General features: G+C 35.5%; 2 protein-coding genes across 5 annotated transcripts in view; both read right to left on the bottom strand.

Moving 5' to 3' along the window:
* The window catches only part of LOC575370 (sushi, von Willebrand factor type A, EGF and pentraxin domain-containing protein 1), a 31,005-nt gene extending 26,828 nt beyond the window's left edge, over positions 1-4,177 (bottom strand). Inside the window, exons 1-5 of the mRNA XM_030976849.1 lie at positions 4,021-4,177; positions 3,469-3,492; positions 1,962-1,988; positions 1,362-1,556; positions 291-476 (exon numbers count right to left, since the gene is read on the bottom strand). Of these exons, the coding sequence (XP_030832709.1) occupies positions 291-476; positions 1,362-1,556; positions 1,962-1,988; positions 3,469-3,492; positions 4,021-4,081 (493 nt within the window). The 5' untranslated portion in view covers positions 4,082-4,177. The remainder of the gene's footprint in view (positions 1-290; positions 477-1,361; positions 1,557-1,961; positions 1,989-3,468; positions 3,493-4,020) is intronic.
* Positions 4,178-15,291: 11,114 nt separating this feature from the next.
* LOC764613 (flocculation protein FLO11) overlaps positions 15,292-22,440 on the bottom strand; it is a 32,923-nt gene continuing 25,774 nt past the window's right edge. For all 4 annotated transcript variants that reach the window (XM_030977121.1, XM_030977122.1, XM_030977124.1 and 1 more), the window contains 8 exons: positions 21,999-22,037; positions 21,585-21,638; positions 20,302-20,340; positions 19,505-19,683; positions 18,504-18,904; positions 17,901-17,997; positions 17,352-17,532; positions 15,292-16,610 (listed from right to left, as the gene is read on the bottom strand). In XM_030977121.1, the coding sequence (XP_030832981.1) occupies positions 16,450-16,610; positions 17,352-17,532; positions 17,901-17,997; positions 18,504-18,904; positions 19,505-19,683; positions 20,302-20,340; positions 21,585-21,638; positions 21,999-22,037 (1,151 nt within the window). In that variant the 3' untranslated portion in view covers positions 15,292-16,449. The remainder of the gene's footprint in view (positions 16,611-17,351; positions 17,533-17,900; positions 17,998-18,503; positions 18,905-19,504; positions 19,684-20,301; positions 20,341-21,584; positions 21,639-21,998; positions 22,038-22,440) is intronic.

The following is a 22,440-nucleotide window of genomic DNA, read 5'->3' as shown; positions in this document are numbered from 1 at the left end:
TGATTACCATGATTGGTAAGTCGCACATGTATTCTATGACCCTTTTCGGTATATAAAAGTATTAATGACTGCTTTATTTTTTCGAAACAGAGTATAGTATTAATGACTGCTTTGAGAGAAATAGTTGTTTTTATACGCTCAAGGGAAGGTTACCAAAAAAAAGAAGACTTAACAGTGATCTGTGTAATAAATGGTACGAAGATTGAGGTTCCTTTAGACATACTAGAGGGTGCGATATATTTAGCAGTTTGGTTATGCTCTAAAAAGATACAGAATGGCACAGAGCTTACCTTGGCAAGTGGGTACAGTGGACGGATTCCAGACCCCACCCGATTCGCAGACCGCTTCGGATGGGCCTCCTAACGTATACCCGTCGCCGCAGGCGTATGTGACTCGGGTATATAGGTCATATGTAGGAGTATCAGGAGTGATACTGCCGTCTGTTGGTACCGTAGGTTGGGGGCATAAAGTCACACCTACAACAACACAAATTTCAAAAGTGCGTAATAACCCGTGACATGTATTAGAATAATAGTAGAGGGTTAGTGTATATTTAATATTATCAACATTATTATTATCATTATTATAATTTCTAATATTTTTATCATTATCGTCATCATCATCATCATCATCATCATCATCATGCATATACAGACCCCCCCCCCGAAAAAATGTAATCGTAATGTGGCATTACATACTGTCACAACAAGCTGACATTATATTAACAATCATGTCATAAAATCATAACCACACAACAGTAACAAAAGTGTGTATTCAAACAAAAATAATAAAATACCTGGGCAGACGGTCTTCGGTTTTTTAATCAATATAATGTCACCTTGTTGTGATAATACGTGCCACTTCGTGTAATAGTGCATTTCATCTCAATTCTAATAAGTGTATTAGAAATCTTAACCCCCACTCCCACACCCACCCACGCAATCCTGCCTTAATTTGGTCTTTTGAGGCGGGGAGAAATCCCCATGGGCACCGTTTACTTCGTTTATGAGGTCATTATTGTCCCCCCAAAAATCCACTTAATGCTATGTATATTGATTGTGTTATATATTTTTTTACAAATTGTTATTATTACAATTTTTAAAAATTCATAGCTTTCCCTTCTTTATTCGGATTTTCCTTAAAATTGTACCTGACTTCCTCTCCGTCGTTTCTGCTTCTTTTAAAAACAGCTAAATATCAAGATAGAGACCTTCTCCATACGTTCTGAAACTCCGTAGAAGACAATGAAGCTACGTGTAGCTATCATGTCCCGATTCGCGACGGTAAAAAAAGAAGAAGAAGAAAAGAAGAAAAAAAGGTGTGGAGGGCGGGGGAGGGGGCGGGGGCTGGTTAGTTGCTACCTTCGCATGTCGGTGCGAACGAAAATTGCCATGTCCCATCGTAGCAATCGTTGAAAGGAGGTCCCCTCAGATCACCAGTACAGGTATAGATCACCCCATTTCCGGCACCGGTGGTATAGCATTCTTGTATTGGGGCTATGGCACCTCCAGAACCCAGGACCGGTGATAAGCCATCGGTACCGTCGTAACAACAGTCTAAATGAAAAAAAAAACACTTAAACACTTAACGGTTCCTAATTATATTTATATGCGTAATAAAAAATATAAAAAAATCTTTATTTGGCGTGATTTTAAGACCATACATTATTTGAAACAGATAACGGCTACTAAATTAAATGTAAATGCATTATTCAAAAAGAAAACCGTATCTTAAATCTGATTTGGAGTGATTTTTATTAACACCGACCTCTTTTCATTTAACATGCTTGACATATTTATAAATATATCACTAAATTTATCGTGATACATGTATAATGTCATTGTTGGTTCAATGCAAGCCTGATTGTAAGGTCCATAAATAGATAAAAGAAGCTAATTCTTTTTTTTTATTGCGAACGTTGTAAATTTTGAGTTTTGAGAGTAGAATGGTTAATTTCATACCTGTTCCTGTGCACTCCGATCCATCGGCTTTATTGAAAAGAAGTAGAAAATGAAATAAATAAGATAAACATGTATTGTTTGGATAATTTAATATTCACAGTCGTTTTGAAAACGATAATGGTCTGAAAACATCTTGCCTGCTTCTGTCGACAAATGGTACAACAAGTGAACGCCACATTCGAATTTTGTCAGTCATAATATGCAAGTCCATTGATTTTATTCTTATAAGTAACAAAGCATCAAAAAATGCACTTTCATACAAACCTAGTTGAAATGCAAAGTATGAGCTGAAGATGAGCTTATAAACAATGATGAAAAAGTTAGTTTAGGAGAGTGCATACATCGAATTCTTTTTTCCAAAATTGACAGAACACCGAGCTTTGTAAGAACTGTTTAAAGTGCGGGGTTTCGATCGTTGTAAATGCCTTCTGTTATGCATTTTCCTTATTTTTCACTATAACTTTGTGGATAAATCTTCTACCATAGAATTTCATTTGGTGGGTGGTTGATGTAGATTAAAAAGACACGTTTCTTGTGCAATACCACGCATTATTATCTGTATAAGACTTCCAAGTGTTACAATAAATCAGTGTATTTAATATCTTTAGCACAGTACCCGGATGATTGATCAATATCGTTTTCGTATCGCTCAGTCATCCGGGAACTTCAACTATCGATATCGATATCACACGAAAACAAAGCAATATTTACCGAGGTAAGTCAAATTTTGTTTACGCTAGTCAGCCTGATGTAGATAATAATACAAATAATAATATTGTATGGCGTTGTTTTCGTGCATATGTAAATGTTTCTTTGGACTCGTCGAATATTTTTATAGCTCGAGCAATATATTCTTGTTTCACACTCGAAGCCATCCAATATAAAATATATTATTCTTTCATCTTCAATTAGTTCGGAAGTTATTAAAAACAATACAAAATCTAGTTTAAAAAAAAAAAAACGAAAAAAAAAAAAAAAAAAAACGAAAATAATATCGCTAGTGACATTCGTTTGTCTCGCAATGCATGGTCAACAAGGGATCTAAAAGATCACGACGTTTCGTGTGCCGCTGCTACACTTCGTCAGGTGATAAAATATATTGTAATCCCCTGCATACAATATATTTTATCACCTGCCGAAGTGTAGCAGCGGCACACGAAACGTCGTGATCTTTTAGATCCCTTGTTGACCATACATTGCGAGACAAACGAATGTCACTAGTGATATTATTTTCGATACTATATCCGCAATGAATACAATATTTAGCATTAAAATGAAAAATCATTGACAAAATATTCGGTAACTTTTAACGAGATGACTGTAGCTTTATATTCACATCTTAATGTCCCGAGCAAGACAAGGACGAAACCATTAATCAAACACATGGTTACTTGACGCAGGATAAGCTGATCAATTGAATGGCTACCGGGTACAGTAAACCAGTCTATGTCTTTTCACCTTTTCATGTACCATGAGTTCTGAATGGAGCGACCATTTTCATACTTACAGTTTGTGCAATCACCGTTTACATCTGAAACAAAAAGATGAAAACAGACAAATCAATTATAAAAGAACTATTCCCCGACATAGACAACTAGTACTTTAAAAAGATAATATAAAACAAAGATCTATCTCTCCACTTGAACTCATTAAAACAAAGCGATGAAAACGAAAATCATAACTGCCATCTAAAAATCATAATAGACATAATATTTTACAAGTAGATTTCGCTTCAACGTTGAATAAATATATCTATTAATTGTATATATCTACCAATTTTGTATTGCATTTGAGCAATGAATGATCTATTAAAACAAAAAGATAACTGATTTTTGTAAATTAAACAGAGATGAAAATTATGTTAGGAGTAAACTGTAAAGTCGAATGAAATTGCGCGTAATTTTCATAGATTTTAATTATGTATTACGTTTTTAAAGAAAAATACTAAAGTTCGGGAAAAATAGCGTCTACTGCCAGCAAGAAGGCCGAACGTATTTCCATGGGCAGTAACTGGCTCTTGTTCAAAACCGACAATATAAAATCACGAGTTATTACTTACTGCGAATTAATCCAAGGCTGAGAAGGAGGGTGAGTCCAAATATAAACTGAAACTTCTCCATAATCCTTACGATCTTCTTCTATTCCATGAACTAAATTATGTTTTCACAGAGCTCTAAACACACGAATTCACAATGTCGTTGGTTCTGTTTAGCGCTGTTTTCAAAACAAAATGACCGCCTCAAATTAGATCACTGAATCCGTTTTTTTTTTAGTAGTAGATATGATTTAAAAAAAAAAACGTTGATGATTAACTACTGTCAACAATAACTTGCACGGAGGGCACGATTCAATTCAATTCAAATAAACATTTATTTTCTTCCATTCAATTTAACAAACATGATAATTTGTTGATACTGTCTTCATACTCGATCTTTAATGTATAGTTATTTGTTTGTATGATTACTTATCATATGTGATTGGCTTCAATCGAAGTTTGCGATAAGGCCAAGTAAGATTGGACCAATTTATGTCCGTGCCTGTTAATCGTTTTTATGCAAACAAATGTTTGTTGACATTGTTTATCCCTCATTCAATATTGCATTGTTTCATAAGATTTCACAAGATATCACGAGATTTCATTGCAACACTGACCTTTTCATTTCTTAATAAAGCAATTTGTTGTTAAACATCCGCCTGAAGGCGTCTATTCGAGGCAATTACATAAGACGGGAGATCCAGATCTATCTTTCTAGTATGCGAAGTTATGCGTATCTCCACTGGTGTACGTGTCCCTTCCCTGTCTTATTTAACCAAATGAGGTAGTATAGAAACAAAATGCTGTCAAATGACATTAAATAAATTGCTACTGATGCTTTCTTATCGTTTTGTTCACATCATCAATCAATAGGGGCTTTCAAAAAGGACGTTATTATTACTTTCATTATTATCCTTATTAACCATTTTTAGGAAGCCTATCCCTATAAAACATCCCGTTGGGATTAGGTGGATAAGTTTAATAAAGGAAAAGAGAAATACAACATGACAGATCGATATACACATGTGACAAAAAATAAGAAGAAAGAGAACAGAAAAAGAAGAAGAAGGAGAAGAAGAAGAAATGGAAGAGGATGGATCATAGAAATAATAATATGCCCCACTCCAAAATAAAATCCACACTTGGTGGCCTTATTTTCTCACATTTCCTTAAGATAATTATTAAATAAGACATAGAAAGAAGACCACGAATACGGACAATAATATATCACTAGAAACCGCGAAGCTTAAGATGACAATTGTATAGTTTCAGGCCAACTGCGTATCGGATTGTTAAAGAAAATATTAACTTTTTGCTTTTGTGTGTATCGGAAGGTCATGAGGTTATTTCAATCTTCTAGATTTAACTGGGACCTTGTAACAGCGACCTACCGAAATCATGAAAATGATTCCATCCACAAATGTACTTTTTGTGGATAATTATAAACCTTTATTTGTAGTTCTAACAATCATTATGATGTACTATTTTCCGATATAATTGTTCTACTTCCAATTTCAACTAGTGTATTTAACAGGTAATGTGTAAACTATCTTCGATAGTATCACATAAAGTCATTACAATGACCACATGTGCCCGGGGATCCAAAGTTATACTTTTATTCTGGTTTCAAATGAAAAAAATATCACTGACTGAAACTAAAACTCTCTGCGAAAATAATTAAATATAATAAGAAGAATAAAAGTACGTCCATTATTCCTCTTTTCAGGACGGAGTAAAAGCTTGTAAAAAACGAAATGATTGATTAAATTTATCTTAGGGGCTTACAAAAGGATAAATGCAAATTTTAATCAAACCTGCATCCTCCACAGGCATCTCTAAATCCATAACCTTCTTGCTGTCTTCCTTGATCCAGCGTACAGATCCCTCATCTGACCTGAGGTAGCCCCTCTCCTCCGGCGGGCCATGCTTGCACAGGGTGCACACTCGCCACTCGTGTCGTTGTTTCCGCAGATAGCAACTGTACAGTGCAGGTAGATCTACATGGAGGGAAGGAATATGACCAATTTGTTCTAGGTAGTATTGTAGTCGAGACCTTTCCAGGGCCCCGTCTTACAAAGAGTTGATATCAGTGGCAACTTATTTGCGCATGATATAAATCACAACTATGTACATAATTATGAGAAAGAAGACTGCAAACTTGCGATTGATTGAAGGACTTTACCAATCGCAACTCTTTGTAAGAAGGGCCTCTGGGGTCCCGACAGTGAGGACAAATTCCTCTGTAGGACCATGCATTTAGGTTCAAGGCATGGCCCACAGAGGATTTTTTTCTTCTGTTGGGGGTCGGGGCAAAATGCAATGAATTATTGATAATGTTTTTGTTTGTATTTGTGGAGCGGCCCCGTACCCTAGCCCCCGCTGCGTACAGTCATGATTCAGTGGCTATTAAAGCAATGGCCTTGTTACTGTGAGGCCCCAGGATCAGAACCATGTCGATTTACTATATTAGTGCCCTTTTGTGAGGCATTAGGTGGGCTTCATTTATCTAATCCTAACAATAAAGATAATCATTTGAGTCCATTTCTGTCTTCTAGTTGGCGTAAAGGCGAAATCAGCTTCAACTCGTAGACGATCGCATAACTGAAATAAAGTCATCACGATTCAGAATGAAATGCATTTTGATCGTCCCCTGACATCGGACATTGTGATTTGATCATTCATTTAAGTATTCCCATGTTTACATTTTCAAGTCGATTGCTATTAAGATTTGTTTCCATAGTCAACATACCTGACTAGTATCGATGTAGGTAAACCCTGAGAGACTGAATGCAGCTAGTCCACTCATTCCTAGATCGTGGTGCATAACTGTCTGTTCTACTTGACATCTAAATTCGGACAGAACGAGACACGAGAAAGATAATCAATACACAGCCCTGTAAAATGAAATTGACTTATAAATCAATCGATGTAGTGTATCTTTTGTATCTCCCAATTGGTTGTAGTTAATTTTCCCTTACCGTGCATTGTTTTTATCTGTAACATAATATTCATTGTAAGCTGCTAGTTATTGTAAAGTTACCACCGAGTGAAGGAAATATTATTAATTTATGAGAGACAAAGTCAACTGTAACTTTTAAATTTACATTGCCCTGGAATGTATGGAAATGTATGGAGCAAGTCATTACATTTGCTCCTTATTTAATGACTTTTCTTTCAGCCACCCGTAGTATAAAGCAATTGATGGTTTGGGACATTCTCAAGATTTAACCACCTTTGTCAATCCTGGTATATAAGTATTAAATAAAACGTGTTTCTGAGTTTTCTACGAATTGCAGAAACTATAGATGGCGGCCAAACTAGAGTCTATAGCACCTCAAGATAAAGGTGATCTTTGATCTTGTAATTACATTTCGAAATGACTTGAAAATGTTTGATTACCTAGTAAAAAGCAAGGGTCTATTGCTTGGTTATGGATTCATCAACATGATTATAAATTGACTCGATGTCGACGAAAAGCAAATGAACTGCACATAAATCGATGTATGGGACTACACACATGCAATATGCAGGAAGGTTTGGTCACAATTCTTTAGCTATTTCTCGCCATATTTTGAATATTAGAGAATATCGTACCATGCATTCACGTACGGGAGTGAGCATTGACATTGAAGGATAAATGAGTCTATGAAACAAAATTGCAAAAAAGGGGCATCTGGCTATTCATATGTAAATGAGCATTTCAATCTTATAGAGTCAAATTACAACAATGAAACAAAAACTATCACGAGTAACAGTAAAGGGGAGGCATGTTGACCATGCTTGTCAACAACCATGCAGTCCTGAGACTACAGTTGATATCCAGAGCTCCATTTTCCTCATTATTATTTTAATTACTGAAGAAGAATATTTTACAGGTGCGCGCGAGTTCACTGAGATTTGAATGGTTACTTGCTCTATTTTTGCCATTTTTCTTTAATCAGACTCCTAACGGTTTAGTGAATGTGCCCAATTTTGCGTTGAAGTTCAAAACTTGAGTTTAATTGATGTTGGTAGAGTATTAGTTTCCATGTAATGTGATATATCATTTTGGCATATTCTTTGTACTGTTCATATTACAATTTTGAACAATAAAAGAGTGTCCACTTTCGTTTTTTTGCGGAGTGTATTTTAGTTTGTTTACCAGACATATTAAAGCCTTCTCTTTCACTGAACAGAATGTAAGAGGAGACTTCCCCATCCGTTATCGGGTTGTATCTCCTGCTGTCTTCGGGGTCAGTCGTCGGTGTCGTCCAGCAGGAGTCGATGACCACTCACTGATCAGCGGAAGTCGTGGCTTCCACAGCAAAGTAGGCTCTCTGGTTGACGGACACGTCGGTGGCGGAGGAGTCGACTTTTGTCGTAAACGTGTCGTCGGTGTACATTGTCCGTGGTAGTAGCATCCTTCTTGTGGAGAACCGTCGATATAAAATCATGAGTTATTACTTACTACGAATCAATCCAGGGCTGAGAAGGAGGGCAAGTCCAAATATAACCTGAAACTTCGCCATAGTCCTTACGGTCTTTCTTTATTCCATGAACTAAATTATGTTTTCACAGAGCTCTAAAACACATTAATTAACAATGTTGCTGGTTCTGCTACGCGCTGCTTTCAAAACAAAATGGCCGCCTCAAAATAGATCACCGACTCCGTTTTCTTAAGTTAGAGATATTATTCTAGAAATCGTTGATAGTTAACTACTGTCATCAATAACTTCCAAGGACGGCGTGATATTTTTTTAAGACGCCTGTGCCTTCATCTTTAATGTATAATATTTGTTTGTATGATTACTTATCATCTGTGATTGGCTTCAATCAAAGTTTGCGATAAGGCCAAGTAAGATTGCACCAATTTATGTCCGTGCCCGTTAATCGTTTTTATGCAAACAAATGTTTGTTGACATTGTTTATCCCTCATTCAATATTGCATTGTTTCATAAGATTTCACAAGATATCACGAGATTTCATTGCAACACTGACCTTTTCATTTCTTAATAAAGCAATTTGTTGTTAAACATCCGCCTGAAGGCGTCTATTCGAGGCAATTACATAAGACGGGAGATCCAGATCTATCTTTCTAGTATGCGAAGTTATGCGTATCTCAACTGGTGTACGTGTCCCTCCCCTGTCTTATTTAACCAAATGAGGTAGTATAGAAACAAAATGCTGTCAAATGACATTAAATAAATTGCTACTGATGCTTTCTTATCGTTTTGTTCACATCATCAATCAATAGGGGCTTTCAAAAAGGACGTTATTATTACTATCATTATTATCCTTATTAACCATTTTTAGGAAGCCTATCCCTATAAAACATCCCGTTGGGATTAGGTGGATAAGTTTAATAAAGGAAAAGAGAAATACAACATGACAGATCGATATACACATGTGACAAAAAATAAGAAGAAAGAGAACAGAAAAAGAAGAAGAGGGAGAAGAAGAAGAAATGGAAGAAGAGGATGGATCATAGAAATAATAATATGCCCCACTCCAAAATAAAATCCACACTTGGTGGCCTTATTTTCTCACATTTCCTTAAGATAATAATTAAATAAGACATAGAAAGAAGACCACGAATACGGACAATAATATATCACTAGAAACCGCGAAGCTTTAGATGACAATTGTATAAGTTTCAGGCCAACTGCGTATCGGATTGTTTAAAAGAAATCAAACAATTCAAAGCATCTCTCATAATCTGGGATAAACATGCGCTTCTCCAGAGAATCAGGGACCAATCCTGCGTAAGCAGACAACGTTCCATAACAAATGAACATATTTTCAGCTTAAATATTTCTCAATACTTAGGAGATTGATTGATTTGTAAACATTCAGAGTGAGGTAACAGATCAAAGTTTTTCTTTCTCTCCCTATCTGTGTCTGTCTTCTCTAACTTGTTGTTCTTTCTCTCTCCATCCCCTCACACACATACACACACGACCACACACACACACACACACACACACACACACACACACACACACACACACACTCCTTCTCTCTCTCTCTTAGTCCTCCGTCGTATTATATCTTGTGCTCACTTTACAGTGATTTTATGATGAAAATGGAAAACATAATAATTATTTAATCACTGCTCGTATAATTCAGGAAGAGATTCATAAACCATCAATGACAACGTAAACTCATGACATTTCGGAGCTTTCACTAAATAAGCTTTTTCATCTTTATTGCCACATCGTTATAATCAATTTACAAAGTGATATTACTGGTTGATGACAGTATTTATTTATTTGGTTTACAGTGTGTTTATGAAACAGTATAAATTTGATTTCATCTTACATTTTCGATATGATTTGAAACTTGTTTCGAAAGGAGCTCTCGAAAGAGTGATAATTATGTTTGAATTTGTACTAATGTCCTTTTAATATTCTGTGTAGAGTATCACAGAATTCATTTGCAAAAGGAATGTAAAAAAATAAGCATAATAACAAACATAGCCCGATTGTAATTTTTCGAATAAGGAAGCTATTTTGTTTTCCTAAATGAAATTCTCTTGATTTTTCACAATTATTATCATATCGTAGCGCAAATAAGAAAATAGAGACACCGAGTATCTACATTATAATTAGTGATGTCTTTGCACACATCAAATCGATAAGTAAGAAGGTACTAAGGTATTTTTTTATAGTTTGTAATTTAGTATTACTGCAGATAGAAATTAAACTTATCATGAGTTCCGGTATGAAATATAAATTAACATAGCCCGGATAATCTATAATATTATTTGTTGTATGTATTATTAATATTATTATAGGCCTATCATTATTACTATTATTATTATTATTATTATTATTATTATTAATGATATTATCATCATTATTATAGGTAGTAACAGTAGTACTAGTATTATCATCATCATCATCATCAGTATCATAATTTTCGTCCTCATCATGCAGTATATTAAATAAAACCTGATGAAAAAATTACATTCTTTCAAGAAAAGAAACAGGTCAGATATGATTGGAGTTCGCAAGATTAAGTTTTTTTTGTTCTATCTTTCTTTTCTCAAACTCATAATGACTATCATAAAAGCACAACTTACATATCATCATAAATCTAAATAAAGCGTTTAATGCACCACATTTCTTTACTACAGATCATTTCCCTTTTTCAGTTAATGGTGCATTATTCTCACACATGGGACAGTATCGTGTTGTAAGCTAGTTGAAGCGAGAAGTTTGTCGTCTGTTCCTCCTCACCAGCACGATAATCATCACAACCATTGCCGCCATAACGGTTGCCATGACAGCTACTGCTGTCATCCAGGGCCGGGCACCCTGATCAGCTGAATCCACACCTTGTATTTCTAGAATAGAGAAAGAGAGAGACAGAGAGGGAGAGAGACAGAGAGAGAGAGAGAGAGAGAGACAGGGACAGAGACAGAAACAGAGAGAAGGGGACAGAGAGAAGATGATAAGTGAAGCGAATAGGAAGTAGAGTAATGAGTAAGAAATCATGTGTGAAATGCCAATATAAATGTCAGTATTTCACATTCTCTCTTCCCCCTCCTCTCTTCTATTTTTTTTCTTTACACCAAATACCATTTTCCCCTATATACATATAACTTTCTTCTTTCTCTGTTTTTCTCTGTTTTGTTGTTTTTCTCGTTCCAGTTTGCTTTTTTCCTCTCGATCCCTTTGTATATATTTTCATCCTCTCCTTTTCAAATTTCAAGCTATCCCTTTTGTAAATATTTCCCCCATATTTAATCATGTGTAGTTTTGATAACTTTGAAACATTTATAAAAGTGAAACATTGATGGATTATGTTATATGGGGAACTTGCTCTTACAAGCCCAGCTTTTCTAAGGTCTCCACTTTCTTTCATTTGGATTATATATCGACTTAAAATTGCACTTAAATTATTTTTTCTTATGCTGTTTTTTGTTCTATTATTATATGTAAAAATGTTGTGAAAGAAAGAAATAAAATGAACCTTGAACCTTGTAAGTGAATGATCGCTGAATGAAAGGCGTGAATGATTATCAAAAGATTGTTGAGTGTTAAACCCTCTTAAAATATTAACGATCAGCTCAGATGTTGGAACTCAAGAGGACAAATTTCGAGAGAAAATATTAACTTTTTGCTTTTGTGTGTGTCGAAAGGTCATGAGGTAATTTCAATCTTCTAGATTTAACTGGGACCTTGTAACAGTAACCTGCTGAAATCATGAAAAGGATTCCATCCACAAATGTACTTTTTGTGGATAATTATAAACCTTTATTTGTAGTTCTAACAATCATTATGATGTACTATTTTCCGATATTATTTTCTACTTCCAATTTCAACTAGTGTATTTAACAAGAAACATGTAAACTATCTGCGATATAATCACATCAAGTCATCACAATGACCTCATGTGCCCGGGGATCCAAAGTTATATATTTTTTTTCTAGTTTCAAATGAAAAAAAATATCACGGACTGACACTAAAACTCTCTGCCAAAATAATGAAATATAATAAGAGGAATAAAAGTACGCCCATTATTCCTCTTTTCAGGACGGAGTAAAAGCTTGTAAAAAAACAAAATGATTGATAAAATTCATCTTAGGGGCTTACAGAAGGGGAAATGCTAAATAAAAATCATACCTGCATCCTCCACAGCCATCTCTAAATCCATAACCTTCTTGCTGTCTTCCTTGATCCAGCGTACAGGTCCAACGGATAGATCCCTCATCTGACCTGAGGTAGCCCCTCTCCTCCGGCGGGCCATGCTTGCCCAGGGTGCACATTGAAATATAATACTGATAATACTGATAATGATAATAATAATGATAATAATAATACAAAAATAACAGTAATGAAAATAATAATAGTGATAATAGTAATAACAATACAAATGTTAATACATTTAACAGCAACAACAACAACAACAATAATGCAGATTAATGTCGTGCCAAATGACATGCCGCGGTGGAATTGGAACATCAAACCATGTGATCCACAGTCGGCTTACTGACGTATCCACTAGAACATGAAATCTCTCATATAGTAAGAAATATTCCTGGAATGCTTTCGACTTTAACTCTCTCTCTCATATAGTACAGTATCATTTAATCTATCAAGTCCCTTATCAGTGAGAAACGCTCTGTTTGATTTGTGTCTGGAAAAGAAAGACTGCGTTTTATGAATCCTGCGATAATCATGAAATAGATTGCTGGGGGTATTTTGTATTAAGATGTATTTTGTATTTGACAGTGTCTTGAACAAATTATTTTCAAATTATCATATTTTTCTAATTTTCTTGTAAGATGTCCTCTAATTCATGACTTTTTTATTTTGTTATTTAGGTTTTATTTCCACATTAACTGCATATGAAAAGAATTTACAACTTAACGCATATACAAGTTAACAAAACATATCAATTTATTCGATAGATGGTGGTATTAAAGCTATATAAACGATTTTACGCAAGTCATTAAAATAGTACAAAGGATGCTTACTTAATGTACAGTAATGAGGAGGAAACCTTAGAAGCATTATGCTTGTGAATAAGGTTCCGTTTACATAATAAATGTGTTACATAATTATAAAAAACAAAAGAAAGACCATCAAAAAGACTTAACAGTGATGAGAACGAAGATTGAGGTTCCTCCAGATATGCTAGAGGGTGACATTTATTAATTAACAGTTAGGTTGTGCTCTAAAAAGATACAGAATGACACAGAACTTACCTTCGCAAGTGGGTACAGTGGACGGATTCCAGACCCCTACCCGATTCGCAGACCGCTTCGGATGGGGATGGGCCTCCTAACGTATACCCGTCGTCGCAGGCGTATGCGATTCCGGTATATAGGTCATATTCAGGAGTATCAGGAGTGATACTGCCGTTTGTTGGGTGCATGAAGTTATACCTACAACAAAACAAATACAGTAGGCTTGCGGGTGCACCATGTGAGAGAGTGGGGGAGGATTGACGACTCCTGACGACGGATAGTCAACCTGTTCGAATCGTCGAGCCAACTCCCGCCACTCATCCTCTCCAAGCGCTATAGTTCTCCTCAGTGGCGGATCCGGATGGGGGGGGGGGGGGGGGGGGGGGGGGGAAGGGTGCACACTTTCGAGGGCCAAAAAAAAAAATGTGCTCACTACCCCCCTTCTAATATTGAACCATTCTAAATCATAAAAAAGACCCTTCCCTTTGAAACAGCTTCTAAGAATTTGACACATTCTTCATCATTTGAAGAAAATAAATTTAGGGTTATGTCTCATTTCGTGCTGTTCTACATTTGCTTGTGATGTAGTCACCCCGGAATCCTTTCTTTAATCGTGAATATATATTTCTTAATATTAATTCATTTGTCTCATTGGTATTCATTTCGGGAACATTCCACTTTTTGGAAGGTGAATGACCAAGTTTTATTTATGAGGTTTAGTTTACGCAATTTCTGATTCCAATTCAAAATAATAGTTGTTGTTTATTCCCAATTTTTTGAATTTCCACTTGATTACATGTCTTAAATAAACTGGAAAGCATTTTATTGAATCTTTTATAATAGTTTATATTCCTATTCCTATTCCTATTTTAGTAACAGAAAGGAGCCTTATATAATTAATTAATTAATATATTTAATATTTTCTGTCGATCATTGCAAAAGCTCATATTAAAATACGACGATTCTCCATTGATTTGATAATACTTCTGCCCTTTGTCTCTATTCTCATTTTTTTAATATAAAGAGAACAGAGACCCGTTTAGGCTGTATTAAAGTACATCATCATCATCATCATCATCATCATCATCAACATCATCACAATATTTTCCATTCTGCTCAATAAATATATGTTCAACTAATCAATACAATTTGTTTTGGGCTGTCATATTTCCAAGCAATTTGCTTACAATGGCAGTCTTTCTTTTTCAAATAAGGCCTACAAAAAAAGATGTTGTATTGCCCTTTAGGTGCCAAAATATGGGTGGTATTTCTCAGTTTATAATGCTTTGATAATGCTTAAAAAAGCCGACCGTAGATTTCAACATTTTTGGAAAGGTCGCAAAGGGCAATACAACATCTTTTTTGATAATATGATAATTTGATATTTTATCTTTCTTTTCATTTTTTCTATAATTGTTTATATTTTTATGGTATTCAGAAGAAAATAAATGAAATTAATTAGAGAAACTATAACCATGAACAATAATCTTGCTTGAAAGTTACTTTTTGTTCTTTAATTGTTTGTTTGTTTGTTTTTGTTTTTTGGTTCTTAGGAAATAAATAAGGAGTCTAAGTGACACAGCTTTAAAAAAATCATTCTCACATACACACATTGAACGACGTCTCTTTAATCATCAATTCGGATAGATTTTATTTTCCAGTGAGATATTTTCACATAATGATGAAACGATTACAAAAGGCGAAAACAGATCACCAAATTTAGAAGATTTTTTTTTTTTTTTTTTTATACATCGCTTTCTTCGAAAGAAATTTAATGTCATATTTAATATGTAGGCCTATATGGATAATAACAATTGTTTTTTATTCAACGTCGATATTGCAGTCACTCTTACTTAGCACAATTCAATAGCAGACTGATAATTGCAATGGCAGCATCCTACCAAGTGGAAAATAAACATCATGGCATAGAACTTTTTTTCATCAGCGTCGAAAAAAATGCGTATAGATGCAGTAAAACAGTGTCAAAAAGTGGTGAGAAAGATGGTAGTAGAGAGCGAGGGAATAAGAAGTAGCTAGAGAAAGACAGAGAACGAGAGAGAGAGAGAGAGAGAGAGAGAGAGAGAGAGAGAGAGAGAGAGAATATGGGGAAAAGTATGGGAAAGAAGAAGGGATACATAGTGGTAGGATAGGATAAAGAGATTCAAAATCATTTTAATATATTACTGTACAGTATACCAACAATAAGAATAAATAAAAAAAAATGAGAAGTAGGCCTACAATAAATGCAAAAATACATTGCTCAATCGGCTTTTTCTTGAACTTCATCTGGAACGCATTAGAGAACAGTATAAACATCAACACATTTTACCGAGTTTAATTTTCAGTTATAAGTTTCCACCTTCTTGCAGGAGGTGTACCAACTTGAGCATTTACAATCGTTTGTAATAATTTCATAGCCAGAAGTGTCACTATCATCGACGTACTCATAAAAGTTTTCTTTATAAAAAGCTAGAGGTTAACTGAAAAGGAACGTCTCTTTTTTATTGTCGAAATAATTATGCATATAATCATGATCATATATTTGTTTCAACAAACGAATTATAAATTCCATATTACTCTAAAATGACATGCATGATATATTCGAGATATATGCCATTTGCGAGATATTGAATAAATGACCAGAAAAGCTTGTGTCGTCATAAACTTTATGTCTCATTCGTCTTCTTCTTTTATCTTTATCATCATTCATCATCTCCTCTCGTTTTTCTTCTTTCATCTCCTCCTCCCCCTTCTCCACGTTCTTCTTTCTTCTCCTCGTTCTAAGCTTCGATTTCACCCTCAGTCTGCAGACGGCTGTATCCTTTGGAGGCTTTCGTATGTGATCTCAACTTTTTCACCGTTACCATAGCAACCATGGTGATGAAGAAACCAGCGGCTGCCACCAGCATCATGTTGACTGGGTTCGCCAACCATGATGTGTCTGGAGGAGAGCAAAACAATTAGTAAACTTGGTGCTTTTTAAGTAACAGTTTTTATTCTCCTCCACTCTGAATGTTCGTAAATGAGTTCTCTTTCGTTCCGTACATTTCTGAACGAGTGCTAATAGAAAATGACAGCAATACGTGTTAACGTAGAGACGATGATTGTTGTTTGACATTAATTTCATAGTTTAAATTTGGACACGAAGTCTGCGCTATTTCAACAAAACTATTAAGAGATTCTGTTACGTTACCATATTTTGTTAATACAGTAATTTACTGTAGTATATTAGAAAAAGGAAAAAACTGATTATCAGTTAGACCTGGTTACTGTTCTTTTTTTTGTAACAATATCCATTTTTATGAAATTGCCTTTCTCTTTTCCCATTTCCCGTCCCCCCTCTTTATTTGATTTTTGTATTTATATTATATATATATTTTTTTAAATTTAAAAAAAAATATTTATTTACTATTATTATTATTATTATCATTATTATTATTATTATTATTATTATTATTATTATTATTATTATTATTATTATTATTATTATCATTATTATTATTATTTATTTATTTATTTATTTATTTATTTTATTTTATTTTTATTTATTTATTTATTTATTTATTTATTTATTTATTTTTTTTTTTTGGGGGGGGGGGGAGGTGTGCTTTGTTGTTTAGAAGCCAATCATAACACTGTTCTGATAGTGTTATCAACGCCACTCTTTTCGAGTGCAACTCACTCATTGAGCTTGAACCAAAAGCAACTTGATCAGACATGGGTCCGTTAGAGATGGTGTGTGGCTTGGAGCTCGAACCCCGAGGCTGCCCGGCTGCGCTACGTTTGGCCCTGGTTACACAACCCTGTGAGCAGCGGGATGCGGGGTCGGTATCACACACAAGCACGTCACAATGAAGGTATACCTGTATGATAGGACGATCAAAAGTTACAGTTTTAATTGTCAATCATGAAAATACAGCTTTTATTCATATTATTTCTACCAATAATTGTTTTCTTTTTCATAATGCATTAATACACATCATGTATATGAAAGCTCTTTTTATAATTAGTGGCTATGGTTTACTATAGTGCATATATTGGACTATTATTGTTGCAATCAAGAGCGTATCCAGGATTATTTAAGGGGAGGTGTTTTTTTGTCGAATTCGTAAGAAAATATTAACCGGCGAATAAGCGGGGGGGGGGGGGGGGGGGTGGTGGTAAGGAGCAATATCGGCGAATCAGCCAGCCGGTTAATAAATTCCGGATTAGATATGATTCGTATTCTTACCTCTGGATATTCGCCAATGAAAGCAAAAGCATCGATAGAGAATCCCTTAATTAAACGCTGTATATCATGAAAGCCTACGGTAGGATCCAGCCCGCATCTGTGAAAAAAAAAATAGAATTCAAAATTAAAGCATGCAACTAATAAAAAACACATGTAAGAATTACCGAAAGGGACTGATAATTTATTTTTTCTTTAAATGAAAATAATAACTACAGAGAATCAGGAGTAGAAATTAATACAGCACAGAAAAAATAGATGCCATTTTCGAAAGAGGAAGAGGAAGAATCAGGGAACTTTATTTATTTTTTAAAAGGCCAACTTTATTTAGAAATATTATGTAAAAAGAAGTAGAAATCGGAATGATGACTGGAAATTGAAAACAAAATAAGGAGAAGATTATGAAAATGGAAAGAAGATAAAAATAGAGACTAAAATTGAATGGTAGGTTGTTTATCCTACCAGAGCCTTCTAGACGTTGTATGGTCACAATTTCAAACAATCTAAACCTACCTCTTCAATAAAACCACAAAAAAAGAAAGAAAACAAAATGAAGAAAAAAACAAAAGAAGAAGAAAACACTGACTTCAAGACTTATATACTAACCCATCTTTTACGAACGTAAATTCGATCGGGTTCATAGGGTAGACATCGGGCGTTGCCCAGCAGCGGTCAAGAAACAACGTCAGGTCAGAAACCGCGTCTAGGGTCACCCCGAAGAACAGCGTCTCCCCGAGATACACCAGCGAGTCTGGGTCGGGTGCCGGCGAGGTGAAGGAGATGTCGGAGTAGCGGTCGAGGGTGAGCGAGAAGTTACCGTAACCAGTCTCGCTGAAGCTCACGATGCCGAGTTTGGGCTTGAAGGAGCTACCGAGTAGACTGCGGCGTTTGATCTCGCAAGCGACGGGGATCTTGAGGCGGAAATCACGCGTGATCAGCGATCCGTTTTCACCCGTCGGTTTGAAGTACGTCACGACGTTGGAGTACTTGATGACATCAGCAGTTTGCTTTCAGAAAAATTGGGAAAAGATGACAAAAATATCAAGTTAGATTGAGTTGGCAATAGCCAATAATGTCGATATATGGCCTTTCAATAATCTGGCAAGGGAACACATAAAATTGTTTTCGCTCAATAATCGTATTAAATTAATAAGGGAAAACTGCCCCCCTGTCCTCGGAAACAGGACAGTACAATATTGCGTTGTTCATGTGCAGCGTTTAGAGTCTAAGTAGTGACGTATCCAGGCAGTGGCTTAAGGAAGGGCAAAACATTTCAACTAAAGCCGGTATTGTCCCCCATCCCCGTTTGTAGGTCAAAGAAAATATATACAATTTTATTTGCAGTATAACGTACAACACGCGGGTCGTCCAGATACCAATTAGAAAACAAACCACATCCCCCCCCCCCTCTGATTACTGAAATATGGTAATTTATACGCAACCGTTTCCTACATGTTCTCTGGAATGCAAACGTACTGCTATACTACCATTTCCATCTTCTGCATTTCTCCCTCTGATACCCGCCTCTCCCCCGGCTCCCCCCACATCACAAGTTTGATGAGATTGTCCTAACATTACAGGGCAGGTTATTAAGAATCCTTTCTTACCTCCGACACAGTATCACAGTCGTCATATCTGGTGGTTACGGCTATGCGACTTCCGGTGTAGTCGTACCCGACACAACTCTGGTCTTCGTAGTGGACGTCAGTGGCATCACCGTTATTCTCGAGCAGGGCTCGGTCGAGGAGAACCGTCATGGTCGTGCTCCCACAAGATACGCTGGCTCCTGTGGATGATGTTGGTGGTCATCGGAGAAAATTCAAATTGAAATAAAAAATTTGAATTTGAATTTGAATTTAAATTCCAATTACAGCACGGGGAAAAGTACCTCCCCCTTCTAACCATCACTGCCTATAGAGATAATGATACGTTTTAGGCGCTTCGATCAAACCTTATCATTCGCCAGTTGAAGTCGGAACTGTAAATCTTATATTAATTCTAAATCTTCTGATAGCATATCAGAAGTTTGAGTTGAAGCCCCACTGCACTAATATTATTTATAGCTCCTTACGCCCTCTATATAGCAAACAGTGCCTGATCTGTGACCGCTGGTCCCCTATGATCCCCTTTTTCTTATGTTAATTGAGAGCTGATTTGATGAGATAACCACCTATCGGTGACCATGAAGGGAGGTATAATCCCTGCTGGCCAATCTAGTGTAGAGGGGCTTTAAGGAAATCATCACAATAATAACAATAATGATAATAATAATATTGGATTCTTATATGGCGCACGTATCGATCTTGCAAAGGTCCTCAAGGCGCTCCAACATTACACGGCTATGCTAGGCTGCCGATGACGAATGCACGTGACGAAGATTAATAATATCAATCATTCGTCTTACCTGCAGGGGTGAAGGTGGTGGGGTCGGGTTGTGGACCAACTGGAAGGGGAAAATTGATTAGGCATAAATTAATGAATTGTGTAATAAGTTATTATGATATTCACCCATGTTGACATAATGAAATCCGATTAAAGCTTGATATACATGACTAATTAAATGGTCAGTAACGTTGGAAAGTACATGTATATTCGCTGTACAATCGTAGATGTCAGTAATTTGAATCTTCCATTGGGAACGTGTTCATTTACTCATTATTTTCAATACAATACACACTCACTTATACACACAGTCTACTGCCCTTTGTCTTGTCTCTTGTAAGCCCCCACAAAGTTTCTCTCTGCAGCTAGCTTCTCCCCCCTTTTTTTTTACTGTCTAATCCAAGTTTCCCTTTTTTTTTTGGGGGGGGGGTATCTTTTTCCAATCTAATTACACTGTACAAAGAATCGGGAAAGATTTTATCCATTGTAATTTTTTAAAAGGACATGCAAGTTTGTTGGCTAAAATTCAACCCAATGTTGGATAGAATTTACCCAATGTTGGCTACCATTTTACCCGAAAAAATGCATGCTTAATTTCAAACCCAATATGATTGAAAAAAAACCAACTTATTTTAGAGAATACGATTAATGAGAACTCTAAAATGAATTGCACATCATTGTGCATTTATAATTATTTTGCAGGCCTACGTATCTACCCCTGGTGTGTATACATTTGTTTGTTGACGATTATTTCTGCCTTCAAGCTTTTACAAGATTTGAGCATCTACGCACATGATTTTATGCCTTATTTTTGTACATCTTTTTCATATTTTGGACATACCAATGATTGTATTCATTTAACGATTTGTTATCTTTCATTATGATTCTTTAGCGCTTTACCTTTTTTTCTTTTAGAAATGTAAATAAGTTACTTGATACTGTATTATTTTGTATATATAATCTATGTAAATTCAAATCAAACAAGTTTTACAAGCATACGTTTAAACAAGAATCTTGCCAAAGAATTGAACTGGGCTCGACTAGCACATGTGCTAACTTCTAGTCCCCATTAACAACTTCAATGCATATATTTATGTGTATATTTTGTACAAAATAGTATTCATATCTATGTCTAAATATCGTTTTAAAACCATTATTATTCAATCAACATTACTCTTCCTTTATGTATTCGTGTATCGTTATTCTTAGCATTGTATGATTGTTCATTATACTCTCATTATTGTGATATGTTGTGGTTATTAAATTCAAATTCAATTCAAAAGTTATAGCAAATAGAAATCTTACTAGATGTCTCTTTGTCAGTTTTGAAGTTGTCAGTACTGAATGGTCCAAGAGTAGCTGAAACGTCAAACGAGTCACATATATTATGAACAAAGCATGGACTTAATGAAATTAGTACCAAATGGTACAGAACACTGCGTGAGAGCAAATTAAATTATTATTTTATTTTGCTTGCTTGAATATTATTTATAGCTCCTTACGCCCTCTATATAGCAAACAATGCCTGATCGGTGACCGCTGGTCCCCTATGATCCCCCTTTTCTTATGTTAATTGAGAGCTAATTTGATGAGATAACCACTTATTGGTGACCATGGAGGGAGGTCTAGTCCCTCCTGGCCAATCTAGTGCAGAGGAGCTTTAAGGAAATCATCGCAATGCACGTGACGAAGATTAATAATATCAATCATTTGTCTTACCTGCAGGGGTGAAGGTGGTGGGGTCGGGTTGTGGAGCAGCTGGAAAGGTAAAATTGATTAGGCATAAATTAATGAATTGTGTAATAAGTTATTATGATATTCACCCATGTTGACATAATGAAATCCGATTAAAGCTTGAAATACATGACTAATTAAATGGTCAGTAAGGTTGGAAAGTACATGTATATTCGCTGTACAATCGTAGATGTCAGTAATTTGAATCTTTCATTGGAAACTTTTTCATTTACTCATTATTTTCAATACAATACATACTCACTTATACACCCAGTCTACTGCCCTTTGTCTTGTCTCTTGTAAGCCCCCACACATTTTATCTCTGCAGCTAGCTTCTCCTCTTTTTTCTTACTGTCTAATCCAAGTTTCCTTTTTTTTTTTTTGGGGGGGGGGGTATCTTTTTCCAATCTAATTACACTGTACAAAG

The sequence above is a fragment of the Strongylocentrotus purpuratus genome, unplaced genomic scaffold, assembly GCF_000002235.5.
Source record: "Strongylocentrotus purpuratus isolate Spur 01 unplaced genomic scaffold, Spur_5.0 spur5_scaffold_9, whole genome shotgun sequence".
Taxonomy (NCBI): Eukaryota; Metazoa; Echinodermata; class Echinoidea; order Camarodonta; family Strongylocentrotidae; genus Strongylocentrotus; species Strongylocentrotus purpuratus.
The sequence above is the reverse complement of the archived record's forward strand: the minus strand, read 5'-3'. Positions and strand labels throughout refer to the sequence as shown.